This window comes from Notamacropus eugenii, chromosome 7, assembly GCF_028372415.1.
Source record: "Notamacropus eugenii isolate mMacEug1 chromosome 7, mMacEug1.pri_v2, whole genome shotgun sequence".
Taxonomy (NCBI): domain Eukaryota; kingdom Metazoa; phylum Chordata; class Mammalia; order Diprotodontia; family Macropodidae; genus Notamacropus; species Notamacropus eugenii.
This window is the reverse complement of record NC_092878.1, coordinates 152,760,494-152,776,422: the sequence shown is the minus strand read 5'-3', so window position 1 is coordinate 152,776,422 and position 15,929 is coordinate 152,760,494. Positions and strand designations below refer to the sequence as shown.

Sequence of the window (15,929 nt, the reverse complement as noted above, 5' to 3'; positions counted from 1 at the left end):
GTGATAAGTGTTTTGAGAAGCAAAGAGATGAAATTTAACATGAACTACCACCAAAAACATCCATTATAATAATGCATTGTTGATCAGATGTAAAAAACAAAACAAAACAAAAAAACCCAAACTGCAACAAAATAAAATAAAGCTATCTAACAAGCAACAAAAACATTAACATTTGTCCATGGGTCGGTGTAGGTATTTTTATCCTCATCTGAAAGGTCAAATACTGAAGATGAAGCTTAAATACTTAAGCAACATAATGAGAAGATAGGACTCATTGGAAAAGACCAATTTCATTGGGAAAGATTGAAAGCAAAAGGAAAAGGGGATGGAAAAAGATGAGATGGATAGATAGTGTCATGGCAACTACGAACGTGAACTTGGACAGACTTTGAGAGATAGTGGAGGATAGGGGGGCCTGGCATGCTGTGGTGCATAGGATCACAAAGAGTCAGAATCGATTGAACAACTGAACAACACAGACAGGCAGCTGGTGACAGTAATGAAGAGTTCAAACAAACACTAGCTATGTGACCCTGGGCAAGTTGCAGAACTTCTGCTTGCCTCAGTTTCCTCATCTATAAAATGAGGATAATAATAGCACCTACCTTGCAAGGCTGTTGTGAGGATGAAATGAGATAATATTTGTAGAAATTGTGGTACATAGTAGACATTGTATAAATGCTTATTTCCTTCCTCTTCTTCCCCAAACCATCAAGTCCACTCTGTTGAATCTTTCTTCTTGTAATGTGTGTCAAGCATGAAAAGCCTGCTCTCACTAAGCCATGCAGAAGAAATGATAATTCATCTAAAGGAGAGGAAATTATCCCTTCATCTCCAAAACTTTCTGCCCGAGTCCCAGATGTGTTTCTCACCAAATATGTAGTTCAACTGGCTCTTTGGAACAGACCCAGACTCTTGGGACATTTGTTATATGACTTTGATGGCCAGGAATTAATTTGCAGATCAAATCTAAATCTTCGTACCTGCCCTTTATTATTGCATATTCATAAACGATTTTCTCACAATCTCATTTCACCTCCTTTCCCTTAGGGAGTCTGAAGTGTGGTCTCGAGATGGAAACTAGTTGGTGCACTTCTAATCCAGGGGTAATTATGTAAATGAGAACATTTTCTGTATGGGAGAAAACAATGATTCACTGATTCTGACAATGGGCTCCCAGGGAATTCGCTGGAGGCCATGGTCAGATAACAATGGGGACTTTTTTGGGCTATTAGGATGAAGGGCAATTTTAGTTCATTATACTTGGTTCTTTGAACATTAGGTGTGAGGGTTGTACTCACTTCCTACCTGTCACATTCACTAAAATAAATGGGATCGCTTGCCAAGGGAAAGGAATTACTGAAATTAACAATGGGAAACTTCAGTTCTGTTACCATAGAAAACCTGGACAATGAAAATGGAAAAATGAAATCATGATATGATAGATTTAGAGTTGGTAAGGGTCTTTGAGGGTAGCAAGTCTGATCCCTTTATTTTACATATGAAGAAACTGAGGCACAAAGATGTTAAATGTTTCACTCAATTTCACTCAATTTCATCAGTTAGATGGTGCAGTGCTCAGAGTACTAGGCCCGGAGTTTGGAAGACTCATCTTCCTGAGTTCCAGTTTGGCCTCAGACACTTGCTCTGTGACCTTTGTCAAGTCTCTTACCCCAGTTTACCCCAGTTTCTTCATCTATAAAATAAGTTGGAGTAGGAAGTAGAAAAACATTGCCAGTAACTCTGCCCAGAAAAACTCCAAATGGGATCATGAAGAGTCAGGCTTGACTATAATGACTGAACAACAAAAAAGCATCTGAAGTGGAGTTTGAGCCTAGGCATTCCTTTCTCCAAGTCCAGTGGCCTAAACAGTGAATACACCAGAGATGTCAAATATGTTTATGTGGTCCACAAGTCTCAAGTACATTCAGAACCAGGTTAAAATGTTTAATTTTAATGTGTTTATTAATAAGAAGAAATAGGTAAACTTATATGATTTACTAGATCAATATGCCGAACATGTGATTCAGGGGTCTCTATTCCTATTTGGGTTGATGCCACTGGACTAGACCACGTACCTCTAATACTTACATAACTGTGGGAATTTCTTGGCTTAGGTTCTGTGAGAGCCCCAGGAGAATCTTACCTTCATGAGATGTGCAAAAATAGGGCCAAACTAAAAAGAAAAAAAAAGATTGATTGATTTTCTAAGGATGACTGCTTGCTTTCCTTCATAGTAAAATAATTGATCTTTTATGAAAGAAGAGGAAGTTATCATGGCAACCACCACGCATTAGCTGTCCATGACTCGATGTAAAGACATAATTGAATGGGAATGAGTAAGCCTTGTGCCTTTAGGATTCCACCAAACGGATTTCCTAGGTTTGTTAAGATAAATTTTTCTACTGTCCATATGGCTCAGTGGTAAATATGTTTAGATACAACCAAAGCTAGGAAATTCTTTCAGTGCAGAGGTGCCGCTACATATTTAGGATCCATTCCTGCAAGTCAGAGAAGGAGATTTCACAACAGCTGACTGGACTCCTAGGATTTATAGTCTTCCCAGTTTGAGAAGAGAATGAACTATTCATTACAAACTCTGAGCTGGAGGGCAGGGTTTCCACCAAAGTGGATGTTTTGGAATTGCTCTGTGATTGGAAAAAGAACAAAGGAGATTCTGTGATGGAGCTTTGAGAGTGGTACCAGCAGCAGCAATACTTGTGTGAGAAGTTCCTCATTGCGGATGATGGTGAGTTGTGCGAATGGCTGGGGTCACCCTTCGTTCGCCTCTCTGTACATTGAAGGATCCTTTGAGGCATCATAAGACTGTTTCACCCTGAGAATTCAAGTGGCTTTGGGGATTTATCTTTCTCTTCTCTTTCCCTCAAAAAGCTAGAGGTTTAAATCTAGTTTTTTAATCTGCTTATTTTCTGTTTTCAATAATGTATTAAGACTGGTTTTCTCTGAATAAAGACAGAATCCATATCAAAAGCCTTTGAGTCACCTGTATGTTAAACTGCACAAAAGAAAAGCAAATGGAAGGATTTGAGTGGAGAGCTTGGCTATTTAAAACTAAGCTATGGCAGGGGATCCAAACCTGCTCTAGCCATCAGACTTAATTTACCATCTGGAGTCTTGATGACTTATGTGTCTATGCAAGGATCTTATGCTTGTGATCTTGCTAATAATGTGTATCATTTTTCACTTGTTCCAAAGAACAGACAAAGGCATCCACTTGAAACTGAGGGTCATTATTACCCCTCGCCTGTGGACTCACGTTGAACACTGATACCTTAGGCAAATCCTCTAGCCTCCAATGGGTGGGGAAGGGGTAGAGGGAGTTGAGTAGGCAGGGTTGGGGGGAATTAAATGAGATAATATTTGTAAAATGCTTAGCATGGTGCCTGACGAACAGTAGGAACTATATAAGTACTTATACTCTTTTTCCTTTTCTCTGAACAAAAACAAAGTTATATACCCTGAAATAACTTATGGGGAACAAAGAAGGGGAAAGGAAGAAGATAAACATTTATCTATATGTCAAGCACTGTGTTAAGCACTTTACCAATAATATCTTATTTGATCTTCACAATAACCCTGCGGTGCTGTTATTATCTCCATTTTATAATCGAGGAAACTGAGGCAGGCAGAGGTTAAATGACTTGCCCATGGTCACACATCTAACAAATGACTGAGGCTGGATTTGAACCTGGCCTTTAGCTAAAGCCCAGTACTCTACTGTGCTATTACAGCTGGTGTAAACAAGTGTGATGTGGAAGGAGCTGGATCACACCTGTCTCTTGTGGAGAGGAAGAAAGCTTCTGAAGAACCTCTGCTCTCTATAATACACATGCTGGCTGTACCTTTTTCTGTGATTTTGATCATTTAGAATATTATAAACTCACTAAATTTTTAAAAGGATAGACTTTCCTAACTGGAAAGGACTTGAGAAATCTAGCCAAATAGACTCGTCTGGCAGATAAGGAAAATCAAGTCCACTGTGTTCATGTTTGCTCAGTGTTTTTCTTTTTCTTTTTCTCTCCTACAACTGCTGCCCCACCCTGGATACCACTCCCTGGATCTGTGAGAATCCCAAACCCTGCCTAGCACTTTTTCCACCATGCTCTATTGCCAGCCAACTCATTTAGAATTAAAGAACAATTCAAAGGATGTTTTCTGGGGTGCTCTTTTCTCCTTTGGGTACAAACTGTGCCCAGAAGAAGCTTGGAGTTTCTCTGATCAGAATTCTCAAGATATGTTTTCACTAGCTTGATTTTCAGTCATCTCTTGTTTGTGCATAGTAAAGTTGTCATTCAGTTATTTCACCAAGCTGCAACGTTCAAAGGGGCAAGGACTGAGAAGTGTCCCTTGGGTGGATGGTAGCTTTCTGGAACATCCTAGAGGTATCATTTAAGGGTAATTAGCTAACATCTAGAGAAGGAAGCAATGGTCACAGAGAACCAAAACATGGCTTTATCAATAGCAGATCATGTCAGGTGAGACTCATTTCTTTTCTTCAATGGGTTAATAAGTCAAGTATGACTGGTTGGACCATATTAAAAAAAAATTTGGCCCCTAGGACACAAGTTGGCTCATCCCTGGGCTAGATTAGGGGAGTAGTTACCTAGATTTTAAGAAAGCATTTGGCAAGATCTCTTATAATACTTTTACCAAATGATGGAGAAATGTGGGCTAGACGATGATACAATTGACAAATTCAGAGCTGGCTGAATGGGTAGACTCCAAAAGAAGTCATTCATGGTTTGATATCAACTTGGAAGGAAGAGTGCCCTAGGGATCTATACTTTAGCCTTGTGGTGTCTAACATTTTAATCACTGTCTTGGATAAAGGTCTGGATAACATGCTTATCCAATTTGCCAATGACAAGAAGGTGGCAGAGATAGATGACACATTGCATGATAAAATGAGGATTCCAAAAGATTCTCTCAGGTTAGAATCATGGACTTGAGTCTGGAATTCAAAAACTCAATTCCATAAGCAGAAGATGGGGTAAGTAGGACTAGACAGCAGCTTGACTTAGAAAGAGAATGGGGAGTTTTAGTGTGGACTAACTACTCAATATGATTGAAGAGTATGGTTACCATTAGATACAAATATATGTGCATACACACATATGCATACATATACTTATATATACATATGCATACATATATACACACATTGTCTATGTGTGTATAAAATTATTCTGTCTATATTTCTATTTATCATTTCTTCCTCTGGATGCAGATAGCCTCTTTTTTTCTTTTGTTCTTTATAATTAATCTTTTTTTTATTATACTCTGTTATGGAAATGCTTGTTTTATTCCATAAATTAAAAATAGAGAGAGAAAGAAAGAAAATTATGATTAAACATTAGCCCAGAAAGCTAATGAAATCTTTATCTACATTATGTGAAGCTTTATGTCCAGGACCAGAAGTTTAATATAATGGTTTCTCTTTTTTGTGTCTACTTCTGGATAACACATTTTTAAGAAAAAAGTTGATAAGCTGGAAAGTGGCTAAAAATGGGCAGCTAGGATCATGAAAGCCTTTGGATTCATGACACATGAGATTCATTTGAAAGAACTAGTGATGTTTAGCATGGAGAAGAGTGGGTACATAATAGCTATATTCAGGTATTTGATGGGCTTCCCCAGTGAAAAGAAAATAGACTTGTTTTGTTTGGCATGAACTGGGGACACTGTGAAAATTACAAAGAGAGGAATTTAGTTTGATGTAAAGAAAAGCCCCTTCACAATTAGGGATAACTAGAAGTAGAATGAGCTACCTCAGGCACAGATGGTTCTTTGCCCTCAGTTGGAAAGTCTTCAAGCAAAAGCTGGACCACCACTTGTTTGTTTGTGGTTGAGGAATTTTTTCCAAGTTCCACAGAAGATGCTTAGCATTAGCAACAATGAGGATGTGGGGAAGTTTCCTAATCTTTAGGTCTTTAAGGTTAGAAATTGCAAAATGGTTGTTGATCTGCATTGGTGAAAGGCTTTTCCCCACTGGAAAAACATGGGTTTAGTGCAAAGTAAATCAAATAAAACAAACTAAAATGTTCAAGACACTAAAGATAAAATGTTGAAGCAAAATAGTTATTGACCTCCAAGAATTCAGGTTTTACTAAATGGTAAATATTAGCCGATGGACTTAGAAGTCCTTTCAGTAGTTAAATCCATCAGAATCTCATGTTTTCAACTCTAATATCTTTCTTAGGTGGAAAAAGGAAACTTATTTGACAAACCAAGGACTTGATTTCATCATGTACTCAAACAAAAGGAAATGAAAAAATGTGGGGAAATCTGCCACTGGAGGCAACTTCCCTATTTCCTTTTCCTTTAGTCTCTCTTGACCCTGGGTAGCCTAGGTCTCAGAGGCTGGCTTGCCTTCTTATCTGTTCCCAGCAATCCAGACCTCATGGATCAGGAGGTAAGGTACCATCACTGCTAACACTAATCAGATCATATGAGACTCACCAACAATAATTTTTCTGTAAGATGGAGGATCCCTAGGTTTTTACTGTTAGTGCTGCTACTTTATCCTACTCTTTTTGAGCCCTGAACTTCTAGCCTTCTTCTACCACTCCAGATTCCTAGGAATGGTTATCTGCTGATGTGTCCTGCAATATACCCCACCTCTGAACACCTGGGACTTCTGGGCCATTCTATCTGCCCTGTAGCTGAAATTTCTTTTATGTATCACCTTGCTAAATTAGACTTAATTAGACTCAGAGCAGGAACTGTCTCGCTTTTCCTATGTATATCCACATAAATAACATAGTGCTATAAATGGTTTTTCATTCATCAATTCACTCAGTCAATGAAGCAAAAAAAAAGTCAATGAAACACCTGACAAGATACTTAAAATTAAATCAGAAGATACATCAACACTTGGTGACTTCATTGTGAAGGCTCCACAGGGAAGAATGTCAGATAGGATATTGGAGATTAGAGCTCGGATGTGAGAAATGAAAGCTGTAGATTTCTCAGAAGACTCATGTTTACATATCATTCATATTTTCATCCAGAAGATACTTGGGCATGGTATTTATGCTTGGCGAGCACCAAACTACATCACAAAACCAAATGAAATTGACCATCTCTTAACAGACAGAAAATCATTGGTTAAAATCATACCTCTCAATTGCTTTTGCCATGAGACAATTGACTGCCTAGAACAAAGGCCATAATCAACATCAAATTAGAAGACTGGATAAAGATGAAATGACATCCTATAATTACAACAGTTCAAACATGACTCATTTAAATGAGTCATCACTGCTGAAAGTTGAGAAATGGAGAAAGGCAAATCTGTTGGCCTTGGTTATCACTTGGTATAAAGGGGTCAACGTGAAGGAATCAAAAGAACCTCAAATCCTGCTTTCCCAGCAAACGTATGACATTTTGGCCAAGAGGAGAGATACAACAACTGAAGGCAACAGTAGATGAAAATACAAATTCATTTGTAAAAAAGCTACAGAGGAGGAAAATGGAAGATGGTGAGCAAAAGTGTTGAGTGAAAAGTGTTGGAAATCAGAATTCATTTATGTAAAACTCAGCATAATATTCAACCAAGCCAAACTGTCTTAAAAGCATTCAAAGACAAAACTGGCAGAAGACAGCAAATAAGTGCAAAGTGGAATAGATTTATTACTATATCTCTATCTACTTTCATTATCACTGACATAGGAATCACATTTGGATTTAGTACCAGTCCCAAAATGTCACTTGAGAAGAATTCAGTAAGAATAGTTAAACTAGACCAAATACACACCAACAAAGTTTCAATTGGAAGACAAATTTTGAAAGTGTTGTGGGTATGTTTTATGGAATATCTCAAGGAGAGAAAAATACCAAAAGAATAGATGAAGTGACAGACAATATTACCCATGGGGGTAATAGAGAGGGCAGTAATAGCTACCAGTTCATGTTCCTTCTTTCTTACCTTAGATATCATTTTTATAAAGTTAGCTTATGAGATGGAAATAGGCAAATTTATGCAAATAATTTTCCACAACAGGTCACACCTATATTGTTACACAGCTGTCTGAAAAAATGCAGAGAATACAGGATAATATTGTGATCTACGCTCATTGATTACAAAATGGCATTTGACTTGGCAGAACAAAATTTAGCTTTGACGAGGATCCTTCGACAAGTTATCTCTCATTCGTATGTTTGGATGATACAAGACTTCTTGATGAATGCAACTGAAGGGATAACTCTTTCAATAGTCTCTTCTGCCTAGTAATGTCAATCAAGGCATAAAAAAGGGAACTTCATGGTGTATGTCTTGAATAAGTTTCAAATAAAAGAGAGAATCCCTATAGATAGTCATGGGGCCATTGATTAAGAGCTGGAAAGGACCTTAGAAGACCTGTGTTCCGATTCACTAATTTTACAGAAAGGGAAATTGAAGCTAGGGAGTTAAAAGACTTAGAAAAAGTAGCAAGAAATAAGTCATTTATTTCCAGCATTTCAGCCCAGCTTCTCTGACTACAGAGTCATATTCTTTCCATTATACCATGTTGTATCTTCAGATTCTAATAAAAATAATAACTGTCATTTCTATAAGACTTTAAAGTTTGTAAAGCACTTTACAAATATGTAATCTTCACAAAAATTCTGGGAGATAGGTGCTATAATTTTTTCCCATTTTATAAGTAAGAAAACTGAGGCAAACAGAGGTTAAGTGACTTGTACAGTCACAGAACTAATAGGCACCTGAGGCTCAATTTTAACGCAGATATTCCTGACTCCCAGTCTAGCACTCTATCCATTATATCATCTAGTATTTCTCTCTCTCTCTCTCTCTCTCTCTCTCTCTCTCTCTCTCTCTCTCTCTCTCTCTCTCTCTCTCTCTCTCTCTCTCTCTCTCTCTCTCTCTCTCTCTCTCTCTCTCTCTCTTTCTCTCTCTCTCTCTCTGTCTCTGTCTCTGTCTCTGTATCTCTCTCGTATATCATATAACATACAAATATGTGTTTATATATGTCTATGTTCTGAACTCATACTGTCTTTCATACATGGAATTCTTAGTTGAGAAAACTCCCTCTACCAATAAAGGTTGACAGCTTCTCTGAAACTTGCAGTCTTAGATATATACCTATATCTTTGAAATAAGTCAGTCAGTGCAAGAACCCAGGTCTTCCTGACCCCAAAGCCAACTCTCTGTTCATTACACCATATTGCCATGCTGCCTCTCTGTCACTAAATATTTTAATTAAGTGCCTACTGTGTACCAGTCAATGTACTAGCCACTGGAAGAACTCTCTCTATATAAATATTTATTATAACATTTCTAATAAGATAAGGAGAAACTACAAGTCAGTTTCATGGTAATGACATGCAATGAATTTACAAAAACCTATGTACCATCTTGTGTCCTCTTTGGGCTTCAGTCTCCTTCTGTGTTAAGTGAAGGGGATTGGATTAGATGATCTTTATGGTTCCTTCTATTTCTAAAATGCTTTGAAGCAGCACGCTAGGCAAGGCAGAAAGCAGTTCCTCCAGCTGGGAGATGGGATTATAGATGTCTCTAGAGGTAACATCCTACTTTCCATTGCTTTTCATCCTCATAGTCTGGGACTATCTCTCTGGAGGGAGCCATTCTGGGAAGTCAGAATGCAGCTTTTATCACTTGAATAAGAGTCATGGATCCTCCTCTTTGTTTCACCTCTGAATCATCATTTGAGCTCAAGAAACCACCCATCCTCTCACCTCCTTAAAATTCCCTTCTCTGAAATGAGGATAATAGGTAATCCTCCCCTTACCTCATTGAGTTATTGTGGAAGTTAATTAGATAATGCCTGCACAACTCTGAGCTTCTCTAATTAAAGTGTTATGTAAATACTGGGCTTCCTGTTATCAGGAAGGCAGTCATTGAGCCGCTTGGTGGCAGCAAAGGTGGCCTTGTTAGGAGATCCCACAGGGACAATCTTTTCTTTGAGACTAAGTTCATTCATTCATCACTCTGAACCTGCTGAATGGGCACATGGAAGATGCCTAGTTTGGATCCTCATTAATCAAGGAAAAGAAAGATAGCTCTGCACATGAGCCCCAAAGTACGTTAAGGCTCTCTTCTCTTCTCGGGGAGAAGGATTTAGCTAGTTCTTAGAGTGAGGGATTAAGGCCATTGTGTTTTACCTTCTGATTTGTTGAGCTTGAATAGCAACCTATGTTCCTTTTTTAGTATATAGAGGCTTCTGTAAGACTCCCAAGTATGCACTTTCCTAATTGAGAAGCATTTACCTTTAAAGGACTGTGAATTCAGAGAAGCTCTTCCATTGGTAAGTCTATTCAGTAATCAGAGAAGTCCCTACCAGATGCCTCATTCATACAGAGAAATATTTGGCTACTATAGACATCTTCCTATTGGGTTTCCCCAATGAAAAGATGCCGCCCAACAATAATTACCACAATTACTTTTGAAATTTCAAATTAATAGACCTTTTTCTTCTGCCAGAAATAAATTCATAGATGAATTAATTGGCTTGGGGAAAAAAGAAACAAACCTTCCTACATAAAACTGCCTTGGGCTTTACCATATAATTATATTAGTAATGTGAGACTTTTTTCAATTATAATATTAAAGGTATGCATGACTTCAATGCAGATGTTACCAAATGCTCATTGTAACCAAATCACCATGTGAACAGGCCCAGAATCAACACTGCATGATTTTTTGCTTAGAAACGGATATGATTGACCTGGGATGGGTTCAGATGGCTAGGCATTAAAGAGGAAGTTTTCTGGAGACAACAGTAATTGGTTATGGAAAGACTGAACAGCTGTGGAACCCGGCTTGGAATTCTTCTTTCTTACTAAGCATTCCGGGGATCTACTTGTGGCCCTGTACAAATGCAAACTGCTTTGAAATGCTATTAATGTCAAATTAGGAGTCTGATTTATGGCCTCTGAAACTTCTTGGCCTACCTATCTGTAGATCCCTATAAATAAGAAAGATAACTACCTCCATTAGAGAGATAGGTAGGGCTGTGGGTGTGCCTTTCGTGGTGCTTCATGGTGCAAAAGTGTATATAATAGCACTGGATATTCATGTGGTGTGTAAAGTTTACAAAACACTTCACATACACTCCCTTACATATTCCTTATAGCCACCCTATGATGTACTATATAGATGATCACCTCTGTCTTGTAGATGATGATGATTCAAATCCAGGTCTTCTTGACTTCATCTCCAAAACTGTTCCCTGCAGCATCTCCCCTACCACCACCACACTGCCTCTGAAGACAAAAGACTTAATATTAAAATGATAGGAGCAGAAAAGGACAAGAGTTGACTTCCTTCTGGTATAGATCCATTTATACATTCTAGTAGAGATCAAACATTCACAATTCAAACTCCATCAGTAGAGAGCAAGAAGTTATTTTACTTTAACAACATATCTTTATGTTCTTTTCTTTCTTCCTTACCATATATTTGATCTTTTCAGGGAGGCCTACTGACTGTGCCAGTCATTCAACATTTAGACAACTCTAGATATTTAATTTTATGTGTAAGCTGAAAATGACATGAAATCTACCCAAAAGGGAAATCTCAGTGACTCTTGAAAGGATGAATTAATTTCATAACTTAAATCTCCAATATCTTGCTTTTAAAAAAGAATTAGATTTAAAAAAGGAGCATTGGTAGACTTGCCTAAAATGAGACTTGGGAGTTCTATATATTATGTCATTTAATATAATGTAATATGTAATATGTAATAAATGAAAACATTCAAAAGGCTTTGTGATCTTGTCCATTTGGGAGTTCCTCCAGTGATGCAGATTGCAACCCATCCATGTGTGGGCTTATCAAAATTCTTCTAAGGACTTTGCTAGAAGGTATCCTTTCTTTCTCCAAATATCACAAGAGTATAGTGGAGTACTTTGTCCATCCAGTCACCTGTTATCCCTTATTCTCTCCAAATGACCAGCCCACCTCTTTCTGTCATATAATGCTTTGGTGAAATCCTTGATCTCTTTTTTTCAGTGACTCTCACTGATTAGATGTTGTGGCCTGCTCACATCTACTATGTACCTCTTCACTTCCCTTCTGTATGATGCTTATCTTTTATTCTCCAAAATCAATGAGGTTCCACATCTTGTTGCCATGCAACACCATTAAAATGTTGGGGAAACCTGGGGACTGCTATGGTGCTTTAGAATTTCCCCGAGCAATCTAGCTCACTCTCTTTCTTATTTTCAAATCTTGGCCCAGCTAACTGTCCATTCATATTCTTCTGTCCTAGACATAGTCAATCTTCAACTTTCACAGGAATAATGTTCCTAGAAAACATTCCAAAAATAAAAACCATGAATGTTGATCCATTGAACCTATGGGAAATAGAGGGTTAGGTTCCCAATGCTACCAAAACTGTAGTCTTCCACTAGAGATTGCTGAAAATATACTTTTCTGCATATCATCCTTTACAAAAAGTCATTAATTCTGATGATATGTGCTCTTTCTAACACAGTAAGCATGAAATAACCATAAAATGCAGTGCACAAAATAAAATTGGTAACATGCAACACATTTTTCTCCTAGTAATTCCCTAGACTTCTATGACCTTTTGTGCTGACAACTCAGCAACAAAAATAAAATATTGATTTCAGACAATATTTAGTTTTTATAATCCATGAAATCTACAGTACAGAAATGTACAGTACTGTACAGAAAATAAAATTCTTAAAACAAAAGCATTTTTTAAATATAAATCTTACCTTCCACTGTGTCAGACGGTACTTTGAGGACATGTTACTCTAGAATATACTGCTATCAACCTCTCTACCTTGGTCATCTTCTAAGGTTACTGGAAGTTTTAGTTACTGCTGTTGGAAGACACTGAAACTGATGAGGTCTTGACATCACCTTAGAGCCCAAAGGGCTTGCCCTATGCCTTGGTGGCATAATTGTAACACAAAACTTGAATTTTAAAGACAGATAAAAGTACACAACAAATGCAAGAAGAGCTCCTTACTATGGTAGGGTGAACAAGATCAGTTCAATGCCTAGAAGGATGCCAGCTGTTCCACAAACTTATATACATCACAAAACATAGTCATGAAAGTGTGTCGTTGCCAGTGCAAAAGTGAACATAAGGTTACTAATGTAAGCATGTGAATTCTCGAAGTCACAAAAGTTAAATGAGCAATGTTAAGAACTGACTGTGTATGTACTACTGAACAAGTTCTACTGGAGGTATATTTGATGCATATTGAAATCTTGGCAGCAAATGTTCTTCCTTCAGTTGATCTTTTGCATGAATGGATGGACCACACTTTGAACGATTAGAGATCTATTCCAAGAGGCTCTGCAATGTTTTGGGGCCAGATCAGCAAATGCCATCTGCAAATGAGGTCATCTTGAGGACTCACCAGCCACAGGGAATCTTCCTCAACTTGCATTCTTAGCTGAATCTCCCCTGTAGTTTTGGCAAACATATATCTTTCCACGCTATCCCTTGCCTGGTGTGTATTACAAAAGAGTCAGTGAATGAGCTCATTTCTGTTGATATATTGTAAAAGCAAGTACCTTGACATACACAGGAGGGCCTGATATCGCAGATTCTTAGATCTGCAGTTCTAAAAGGAAAGCAACTTTTGAGGGGTCAACAACCACTGTAGTCAAGCACATATATATCATTCACTTAGTTCATGGGGAAATGTCAGTACCTTGAACTTCAGAGAAAATACAGAGAAATAAATGTCAACAGACAGGGCTTCCAGCTTCCTGACCATGAGGAATACATATATCACAGATCAACAGATAGATCCAACTGAATGACCATACATACATAGTTACCAGAGAGAAAAGCACCAACATCTGGGTTTTCAAAGCTGGGGGTCTTCCTAGTGGCTTCCCAGAGTCTCATCTGACATACAAAGCTTCTTCCAAAAACTAAGCCCCAAAGTAAAACCTCACCTCAGAGTATTTATATACTTTTCAGAGCCAGAGGGCTGGACCCTCTGACTCAGTGCCTCAATAGAAATTAGCAAAAGATTTTGAGGCCTCTTAATGCATGGAGATCTTTAACTCTTTTCCCCAACCACCATTAGCATTACGTATCTCTTCCAGAATTCTAAATGGTCATGATATATGGATGGTCATGATACCTTGTTGTGAAAGAATCTATAAGGTCATATCTTATTCTACAAAGTTAAAATCTTTTTTTTTCAAGCAATAAGTCCAATGAGATCTCTTATTTTCTCCATGTTTCATTCACTTATGAGAAGGTAAAGATATGGTCTGTGATTGAATAATATTTGTAAAAGCCAACTTGTTCCTTATTAATACCTTTATGGAGGCTTTTTATTCATGATTCTCTTAAAGATTTTTTGTATAGATGAGAGAGACGGCATGCAAGTGAGTAGTTATTAATGTGTTCTCCTTCTTGCCTCCCTTCTTAAATCAAAAAGGGTCAAGGCCATTCCCCATACATCTAGTAATGTACCCTCTTCTAAATAGTTTATAAATTAGTCCCTTTCTATCCTCGAAATTGTATCATTTCCATCCTGGATCTTCTCTAAATAGACTTGGTCCAGTCTAGTGACTTTTCCCAACTTTGTTGTCTTTAGTGACTTTTCTGTTTCTTGTGTAAGCACCACAGGGACCATAATGTTGCCTTTGGCAGTCATCTCTCTCTTTTGTGTAGTTAGGTAAAATATTTCCTGAAGAAGGCAATTTCTGAACTCCTTTGGTCTCCTTGTTGCAGCAATTAACTTGCAGTGATTTCACGTCTAGATGAAATTATTTTAGTATTGTTACTTAAATTGTTCATTTTCCATTTTTTAAATTTTTAATGATTTGTTTAAATAATTCAAGGCTAAAGTTTAATAATAGTTAATAAAATAGTAATTTTTTTGTATTATCTCATTTCATGCTGTCAACAACACTATAATATGGGTACTATTATTATCCTTATTTTACAGATGAGGAAACTGAGGTACAGAGAAAGTAAGTGACTTGCCTAACTCACAAAACTACTGTCTGGGGCTCAGGTCTTTGAACTCAGGTCTCCCTTACTCCAGATCCACCACTATACCACCTGATTGTCTCTAATTGTAGGCCATATTTTTTCCATTACTATTTTCTTTTCATGATTACAAATTCTGATCTTTGTTTTATTGAATTAATGGTCTGATCATGCATAGATGACAGACCAAGGGATAAGTCCTGCATTTATAATAAGGATTTTCTTGTCTTTTAAAATGTAGCTGATTATTTCTTCTTCTTTCTCTCCTTTTTCTTCTTTTCTTGTTTTTTTTTTTTTTTAAATGTTTGGTGTTCACCATTGCCAACCTCTACCATTTTTTAAAAAATAAAATGTTCATGATACAGAGACACAAGACTTCTGCATAAAATACAAGTTTCACCTCTCATTTCTTTTCCTGACCCATATTTTGCCATATATTTCTCCCTTTCCTCACATTTTGCCACTTTTGCATCAAAATCACCAACTGTCAGAGTGTGTGTTAATATGATTTGTATGGTCTTATCAAGTACTTCACAGAATTTTTCTACTACTTAATCATCAACCACTAATGCTGGTGCACAATTATTTTCGTGGTGGCCTTTTTGTAAATATATAACATTAGTACTGTAATACATAATGGCCAAATGTCTCATGGAATAATATGTCTTGTACCTTGCAGGTACAAGAGATAAAATTCACCTTCCCAATTCTTTACTTTGCTTCTCTATGCAGTACCTGAGAGATCACATGGGATCATCTATTTAGAGTTGCAGGTCATCTTGTCCAACACATCCTCATTTTAAAGATGATTCGCTGAGTCCTAGAAAGGTTATTGACTTGCTGAAAGTCACATAGATATAATAGCATATCCCACATTCAAACTCAGGTCCTCTGACCAGCATGCTTTCTACTGTGCTGCTCCCCCAGTTTTGATAGGGGGGGACCTATCAA

General features: G+C 37.5%; 1 protein-coding gene across 2 annotated transcripts in view; it reads left to right on the top strand.

The window, feature by feature from the left end:
- Positions 1–15,929, top strand: part of MTHFD2L (methylenetetrahydrofolate dehydrogenase (NADP+ dependent) 2 like) — a 124,658-nt gene that overhangs the window by 79,387 nt on the left and 29,342 nt on the right. Inside the window, exon 7 of one of the 2 annotated variants that reach the window (XM_072624282.1) lies at positions 1,051–3,301. The exons of the other annotated variant lie outside the window; for it this stretch is intronic. Coding sequence (XP_072480383.1) covers positions 1,051–1,118 — 68 coding nt within the window. The 3' untranslated portion in view covers positions 1,119–3,301. Of the gene's footprint in view, positions 1–1,050; positions 3,302–15,929 lie in introns of those variants that run through there. 2 annotated transcript variants of the gene reach the window in all.